This window comes from Pundamilia nyererei, unplaced genomic scaffold (assembly GCF_000239375.1).
Source record: "Pundamilia nyererei isolate P.nyererei 1_Seehausen unplaced genomic scaffold, PunNye1.0 scaffold00019, whole genome shotgun sequence".
In the NCBI taxonomy this organism is placed as follows: Eukaryota; Metazoa; Chordata; class Actinopteri; order Cichliformes; family Cichlidae; genus Pundamilia; species Pundamilia nyererei.
The window spans coordinates 1,930,133-1,939,022 of NW_005187420.1; the positions used below are offsets into that span (position 1 = coordinate 1,930,133).

The following is an 8,890-nucleotide window of genomic DNA, read 5'->3' on the forward strand; positions in this document are numbered from 1 at the left end:
AACATTAGCTAATTGTTATTTACTAGCTAATCTTAAATGACTGTTCAGTACAGAAATGAAGCCCAACAATCATGTTTCACAGTCCCGTGGTCTCAGCCTCAGATACTTATCAAATCACACAGAGCTCGTGTAGAAACAAACAAATGAACAAAATATGTTCTCCTTCATTTCTGTCAAACAAAGCTGTATGACACGTTTCCAGCTGTTAGTATCACGGTTGCTAGGCAACCTGGGCAGCGCGACGGAGGCTAGACCGTCCCATTTCACAAGCCTCGCACTTCTGGCCTTAGCGGTCTTTGAGGACGCGGCCCTTGAGGACCGTTAAGGCTGCGTACTTTAAGGCTGCAGACCCTGAATTGGGATACAGCCCAGTCCTGCACTCTTCCCACAGCAGGTCCACCTGTGTAGTAGCTGTACAGGGGCACGATAGTGGATACCAGAAATTTGGCAGTTAAAGTAATTCATGGTAGAAGCAATAAATTGTCAATTTAATGAGCCTGCAACAGCTTATGATTATCTCTGTAACACCATAAACTCTACTGATCTGCTCTTATAGCAAGAGGCATGTTATGCTGAAAGTTAGTGGAAGCTGATGAGGCAGTTAGCAAACTTTTTCTTAAACCTTCTTTTCAATAATTTCAATCATTTATTTTTATGTACAATCCTGAGAAAAAAATACCACGGTACAGTAACATGAAGAGAAAGGGGGTGGGAGCTAAACTGAGCTCATCAGCTAGCAGCTCTCAGACTGATCATCAGAGTAGAAAACCACAAAAATCCCGCAAACAGAGAAGCTACACAGCTTAACAGATTTATTAGACCACCGCCAGACCAAAGAAAGAGTATTAGTTATTACCAAAATACATTTTTATGATTGTGTAATGGTTAATTCAACAGTATCTGCAAGCTCTGACGCGCAAGCTTTTAATATAGTTATTGTCTTGATCCATGAATTTTCAAATTTTACTTTTACAAAAAGGCAGAAAAGATTAATAAAATAATAATAATAACACATTAAAGTTACAGAAGAATCCATTTTAGTGGCTGAATGTTTGATGAAATTCAGACTTCTGTGAAAAGTCCAGTGTCTCGGCTCAGATTTGGATACAGTTTATTTGCCTAATAAATAAAAATACTTTTTTTGGACAGATTTCTAAAACATTTGTGTGCTTTGTTTTTATAACAGGTGGTCTAACAAAGTCCATTACCCGCTGTGTATCTGGTACATGGCCTCTCCTGGGACTGATGTTCTGGTGATAAGACAGTAATTTAAATAGTGTGTATGTTCAAAGAGTGTGTGATCCAGGTTATTCTGAAGCTACCATGTAGAAATGTCTCCCAGACACATCATAGGAAGGTAATTATAAAGATGACAGCTGTAAGGACACACTGACTAAATGTATGTATGTGTGTGTGTGTGTGTGTGTGTGTGTGTGTGTGTGTGTGTGTGTGTGTGTGTGTGTGTGTCTAACAGCTAGCTGTGCAGAACAGACAGACTGCGGCTTTCTCAAGAACAGCTTCTCCAACCTGCATCACAGTGACTGAAGTCACGCTCACAGACCACAAATAAAAATTAAATTAAAGCCTAAATTTAAGTTTGTGTTTAGTTTGAGACATTTTGTAGAGAAGATCAAAGACCTGTTTGAGGGCTACGACTTGGTTTTAGGCTTAAAGTAGGTTCAGAGTGAGGTTAAGTTGGGGTTTGGCACGTGGTTGTTAGGCTTGTGGGTAGAAGAGCTTAGGATGACAGCAGTGATGCTAGAAGTAATACTAGTAACAGTAAGATTAAACAGTCGCACGAGTTTCCACCGGGACTATGGCAACCTGTTTAAGCATGTTTTTATGTTCAGGATGTTTAATGAATCAAATTCAAGCACAGTTCAATTATTAATATGAGAACATGTAATGAGGCCGATGACCAGCTTCCTTTACACTAACATGGCTGAAACATACTGACCGGAGCTGCTCGCTGCCCATCTGAAAGAACCAGCACGTCGGTCAGTTCTGAAAAAGAAATCATCTCCTAACTGACTTTAATCTTTTCAGTTGTATCATTTTTGAGGTTATTTATGAAACTTTATAAACTAGACATTTACACTTAATGTCAGCTGATGTCTACTCCTAAAACAACTGAACTACAGTGGAAACTGAACCTTTTAGATCTTATGTTTTTTTTAAAGTCAGTTTAAATCCCTACAAATGAAGAGCTCAACAAATCTTCGATTTCTGCCCCTACTTTCATTGGCAAAGAAGAACTCAGCTGCAAATACATACGACTTCTCTGTATTTCAATCTTTAAGTTTCACTTAGTCATCTAAACTTTTTTGGGGGTGGACGGCGGCTGAATGAGTGGACGTAGAACAGCCCGAAGCAGGAATCCTACATTTGCACACTCCACCCGAAGTGCAGACCGGCCCCGCTGTTCTAATAGCACGTCCGAAGAGCCACGTGTTGAAGAAATAATGGCCATGATCACAGCTGGGCGCAGTGCACAGAGGAGACAGAGGAACAGCAAGGATTCAGCACTTTTATTTCATCCTCTCCTCCTCTCTCCCCTCTGGCCTCTGCTGGGGTTGTCTTGCAGCCCTGGTCCTGCTACTGAGTCACGCTGGGCTCTGATGAGCCCTTCGTATTTTTCTTGCGTTTCTTCTTGAGCCGGTAGACATGGAAGGTTTTATTCTGGAATGTTCTGGTAAAGAGAGCGTTGTAAGCTGCCGCGTCCGTCTTGATGGCATCACAAAAACGAGGGTGGGTGGCAGGGACGAGGTCGGGGTCATCCTCTCCAGGTCCGTCCATGATCTGATAAGAGAACAAACGCGTCACCATTAACAGCAACGAGAATGACGGCAGGCTGAAGCCAGCACAATCGAGATAAAGTCCACCGGCAGCAGCCTCTGATTTCACTTTGCTCTGCCAGTTAGATCTGCCATAAAATCTGTATGGATGCTTTAGTGCATTAAGGCCTAAAGTGAGTCTAAATTAATAAATATTCTGCTTTGGGATTATCGATTGCAACATTGATAAAACAGCAGCCAAAGAAGGCTGAACCCAAAGAAAAAAAGAGGCAGTGCAGGACATGTGGAGATGCTGGCTTCAAGGACGGATTTTCTTGGAAGGAATAAGATACTCATTAGCAGCACTGAAGGCCATTAACAAAAAATATCAGCTTCTAAAAAGGATCCCACTGTTTGCTGGCGAGATGCAACACTTCCAGTTTTAAAAGGTGGTGGGTGGGACTGTGAAAGCTTCTGAATGATAAACTTTTAATGAAAAAAAAGAAAAGGGATATTAACTTTTTGTCAAATATTCAGTCATGAATATTTTATGGTTTCACACACTTGAATTCTGAAAGTGTCACGTTTAAAAACACTAAATAAGCCACAACATGAAAAGCACTGAGCCATGTTAGAGTGGAGCTACAAAAACTATTTTGAGGCTTACAGTGAAACTGTACAGTGTATTAAGGCAGCGGCCCCCAACCCCCGGGCCATGGACCGGTACGGAAAATTGACGATTTTCAGGGTTTTTATTGTTAACTCTGTTTCCCGGGGTCTTGTGTTATGAATTCATTTTCTATATATTTTCATGTACTTTGTTTTGTAGCCGTGACTTATTTTGAAAGGAACGTTTATGTGTTACCATAGCGACCAGAGAGGAGGCTGTCACTTTCAATGTTGTTGGTGCATTTCAGGAGGACGCTGCTAACAAAGTTACACAAATACACAGTGAATTATTATATTTACAAAATAGCACCGTTCTTGTCGTGGTCGGATCATTTTCTTTTGTTGTGTTTATCAGCGACGCCTTGAAGGCCGGTCTGTGAAAATATTGTCTGACATTAAACTGATCCGTGGCACAAAAAAGGTTGGGGACCGCTGCATTAAGGGACAGTGTATAGAGTACAAATTAGCTTCTGAGCAATATGTATAAATATTTAGGTTCATAATCACATGCAAACACTCTGCAGTGGGTATTTGTAATTATTTGGTGATTTCACTTTGCATTTTCATTGGAGTAAGATCATCATCAAGGTTTTCCAGCTGTAAACGACGCCACACAGGTCATGTGGATTTGGCCCGGTGAGTTAGAAATGTCTTGATGGCACACGGGGAGATTTTAATGTGGTGGCTGCCTGGTGTGTACAGTAAAGATACAAACAGGCAAAACTTAAAGTTTCCAGGAGAACATCACATTTTATAGTTTGTTATAGTCATTAACACTCGGGGTGTTACAGGGAAAGCACTGGATCACTGAGCAGGAAAAAAAGGAAGGCATCCTTAAAAATGAAAGCAAAAAAAAGATGAAAAGATGCAAAGAAGGAAAAACAAAAGCAGGCAGACAGAAAGACCAGAGGTGATAAAAAAAAAGTAAGAGCTAAATAAAAGAAAGTATGAGAGGAAGCGAAGGACAGACAGAAAGAGACGTAAATCCAGCATTCCTTCAATAAAGCTGTCTAGATGTCAGATGTTGTGTACGCTGCGTGACATTTACGGCGTCGCGAGCACACCCCGACTCTGCGTTTCATGTGTCTTACACGATGCTGGGCCAGACCGAAGCTCGCCTCGCTTCTGGTAATCCAAATAGCCGGCGAGCCGCATCTGACATCAAAATAAAGAGTCTGGGGGAGTGGGGGTGAGCGGCGGCAAAAGAGTGAGAGACAGTGACGCGCAGATAAGAAGTGGGACTATTGATCTGTCTGCAGAGGCTGAGAGCTTTCACCGAGTCGCAGGAGTCGGCAGAGGGGACGGCGCATGCTGACACACACACACACACACACACAGTGAGTCACATTAAATGAAAGCCACCCACATGTCCGTTGGCCAGGTCGAGCAGGTCCCGCAGTCTGCAGCCCCGCCTGTGCCTCCGCTCGTAGCAGATGCTGTTTTCCAACACCACATAGTCGGCCCCAATAGCCTTCAGGATATCGTATACTTCCTCTGGGGAGCGGCGAGCGTACACTTGATACACCTGTTCTCACACACACACACACACACACACACACACACACACACACACACACACTGTGTATTTCCTGAAAGGAAGCCAATATTAACTTGATATTGCTGGGAGGGGAAAACTTCTCCCCTGGAACTCAATTACCCGACACATTTGTTTTCTGAATTACACTTTATGAAACTTGGTTTATTCCAATTAGGAAACGTTTACTTTGAAAAACAAAAAAAATAGAATGAAAACAATTATGACTCAAACAAAACCCGCCGGGGAACAAGAACTAAAGCTGAAAACATAAATCCCAGCTTCCAGGAAAACTCTCATGGTTCATCTTTTATTTGTAGCAGGCAAAAGATTTAAATGGACAAATTATGCAGCCCATAAATACTGCAAAAACTGGCTAAGAGCTGATTTATTGTAAGGCTAAAACGCAGTGAAACAGCAACTTTTAGAAAGGTTCAAATAAGCTGTAAAAAAAGCATCAATCCAACTGAATCTCACCTGTGACTGAAATCACACTAATTTAACCACTAAGTGCTGTTTTAGTTTGTTTGTTGGTGTTTTTGGATCATCTTAACGGTGGATATCAAATATACTCACTACATTGTGCTTTCAGTGATTAACCACAATGACACAAGCATGAGCATCTTCCTTTGCAAACGAGCCTAAATCTGTCGGCGATGATGCAAAAATGACGAGCGTTCACTGGAGCCATTTGGAGAGCCCTTCTGTGGCTGGTGATGAAATATGGTGGAAAATCACAATGGAAATAAAGTGACAACTAAATATTAGATATTAAAAATAGTCAAGAACTGACAGAATCTGATACTAAGTGAGGGATGAGTCTAAAAGTACTACAGCGTAGTATCATTGTCACAGTTTATCCTCTCGAGATGATCTCATGAAAAGCTCCAAATCAATATTTAACTGATCCAGCTCTCAGTGTATTTTAAAATATATATATATATGTCAACTGCTGTAAATAACCAGCTTAGAACAATTCACTGAACCACACTGTGTCACTGAGATGAAGTAAAGCACTGCACGGCCTGGCGGACAAAGTCCTGGCAGCATTATTGTAAAACCCCAGCAGGTTTTCCAGGCAGAGTGTCAGTAAGCATTTTATATTCGAGCATTTGATAAACAAAAATGTGTATTGCGCTCGAGTAAATAAAGAAGTCAACTAACAAAACTGAATCTAAATCACTGCTGATTTTTTCTTGACTTTTCTTCCTCCGTCTGAACCACAAACGAATTCAAGGCTCCGAGTCTTTCACGTAGCTGTAGCCTGCAAACACCTGCAACCTACCAAGCTAACGCAGTCTGGACAGTTCAGACGGGGAGGGGGTCGATATCAAACCAATGTCTTGCCAGAGGGCAGTGTTAACAGAAGAAAACGTTAATCGTTTCTCTTGAACTCACAGATTGGTGCTGAGTGAAAGTCCGCTGATGCCAACCCTACAAGCTCCATTTGATCAGCTATGAAAACATGATGCCAAGTCACCAGACACTCAGGAAATAATCAGGGCTGTAGCTGAATATAATAGACCAATACTGGTCTTATCTCCAGTTTTTAAAGAAGAGATGCCTCTTCATTTTTTTGTCGTTTTCCCCTGTTGTGTCAAAATTGGCGTCGACCATTTTGCTTGACTAAGTGGAGTCGTGGCAACTTTTTACGTTGACTGCACGAGAGCTTTTCTGTGGATCAAGATGTATGTAAGAAAGTAATGAGGATGGAACCCTTATGATCAACAACTGCAGTCCTAAAACCTCTTAGTGGGTGCCAAAAGATTCTTGAAGTATCTAAGTCGCAGAATTTTATCAGAAGTGTAAAATAAATTAAAACAAAGAAGCAATCAACCTTCCTTTATTGGTCTTCGAATGCATTTTAATGTTTGAAACGGCTTTGTTCTGCTGATTGAGCCCTACTATTGTCCGGGGCTGCCCTCATGATTTAAAGTGCACTGACATGAAGTCAGTTATGAATTGCTGCACATAAAGTGAACTGAATTGTGCACTATTATCTGTTGAGATTACAATTGGAGCCAGAAGGCGAACACGATGCAAAGACCACAGAACTGATTATGACTGAAAAGCAGCTCATGTGTGAGCAAAAACGAAGCTATTGTAACAACACGACAAAAGGATATAATCGACTACAGCAGTGTGGATTTCTCTGAAGAAAAAAAACATGTTTGACTTTAAAATGGTTTAGCAAAAGGGTTATAATAAAATCAAGTTTTCCTAATTGAGGTTTAATTTACTTAGATGTAATACAATTTTCCAATCAGATGGTCATAAAAGAGGAAAATAAACCAATTTCTGTCAAATGATGAAATTTCAATTCTGCTTTATGGCTATAGCACCAGTTCACAGCGGCTTTCTCTGAGTGCTGTAAATCTTTAAGACCCCAGAATATTAGAAAAGAGAACCCCAACAGTAAGATGATCCCTTAGCAGTAAGCATTTGTGGGGAGGAAGTTGAGGAGAGGGTAGATAAATATACAGGATAGCAACACATGGGGATGACAAAGTTCTCGAAGCATCATAGGAAGTTCCCGAGCAGCTTGAGGTTATATGTAGATTGTATAAAAGGAAACACTACGTCCACACGTACACGGGTATTTTTAAAAACGGAGATTTTACGTTTTCATTTTAAAAAATAATCCCGTCCACACATAAAGGCAGAAATGAAGGAAAAGGCTGCTAGGAACATGCCAAAGCAACAGGTGGCGCTAGATTCCTAACCGCACAGAAATGTTGACCAATCAGAAGTCTAGAAGCCTCGGTGGGAAAAAGTAAACAAAGCTGGGGCATAGAAGCAGAACCGAGTCGTATGTGTGGAGGGACAGTAACTGTGTGTATATGTAAGCATTTAAACACTGCAGAGAGTAGAATTACAACAGTAACAGTATTGTAGAAATTCATTTCACCGAAACAATAACGTGGCGCACAGTGTGACGTCAAAAAAGGCGCACACCTTTGACGCTGCGTTTTCTGCGTTTTTCTCGTCCACACGTAAATGCAAAAACTGAGTTTTCAAAAATATCCACCCTGGCCGGAGTTTTTAAAAAACTCCGTTTTCAGTGACCAAAAACGCCGTTTACGTGTGGACGAAAGGTGCAAATGCATAGAAAAACCTGCGTTTTCAAAAATACCCGGGTACGTGTGGACGTAGCCTCAGACTGGAATTTGCTATTAAGAGTAACTTCAAAGACAAATTTAAAAAAAAAAAGTTTACAAAAGTAAAGGAAACCCCAAAGTGTGTATGAAAAGCAGTGAGTACACATGGAAATCCCATCAGTATATCTGTGAAACATGGAGGTCATGTCATGGTTGGTGGTGTGCTGCTGGCTGTGGCACCTGCTCGCTCTTTATTGATGATGTATTGCATGAATTCAGAAGTAATCCGTAAACGAACCGCACTTATAGAAAGCCTCTTCTGTCCTTATTGACCGCTTAAAGTGCTTTACTACGGTGGCCCTGAGAGGCCAAACGGACTGCAACTTCAGAAAACACTTGCAAAAAGAAAAATGCTGCAAAAAGAAAAAAATGCTGTTTTCTGAAGTTGCAGTCCGTTTGGCCTCTCAGGGCCACCGTACTTTACTCTCCAAACTACATCCATCACATAGTTTAGGATGTTGCCCGTGGTTACTTGAACATGCAGGCTGAGGATGCTGGAGATCAAACCACTGACCTTCTCATTAGTGGACTACCTACCATTGTGTGCTGTAAAGAAAGAAAAACTATGGCTATATAAAAGGACCCCCTCAAATCTCATTAGCTCGTTCTTTATCCTGCAGCAACCACATAATAGATTTTATTGCTTTTTATTTCCACTGACATGTCTGGAAAAAGAGACTGAAACTTGCTTTTCCTAAAAATGTTTTTGTGTGAGAACTAAGTCAAAATCAGTATCGCCCCATCAGCTCAGATTT

The 8,890-nt window shown here is 41.1% G+C and overlaps 1 protein-coding gene across 2 annotated transcripts in view; it reads right to left on the reverse strand.

The window, feature by feature from the left end:
• Positions 1–2,512: 2,512 nt before the first annotated feature.
• dpy19l3 (dpy-19 like C-mannosyltransferase 3) overlaps positions 2,513–8,890 on the reverse strand; it is a 66,796-nt gene continuing 60,418 nt past the window's right edge. For both annotated transcript variants that reach the window (XM_013909138.1, XM_013909137.1), the window contains 2 exons: positions 4,810–4,968; positions 2,513–2,799 (listed from right to left, as the gene is read on the reverse strand). In XM_013909138.1, the coding sequence (XP_013764592.1) occupies positions 2,596–2,799; positions 4,810–4,968 (363 nt within the window). In that variant the 3' untranslated portion in view covers positions 2,513–2,595. The remainder of the gene's footprint in view (positions 2,800–4,809; positions 4,969–8,890) is intronic.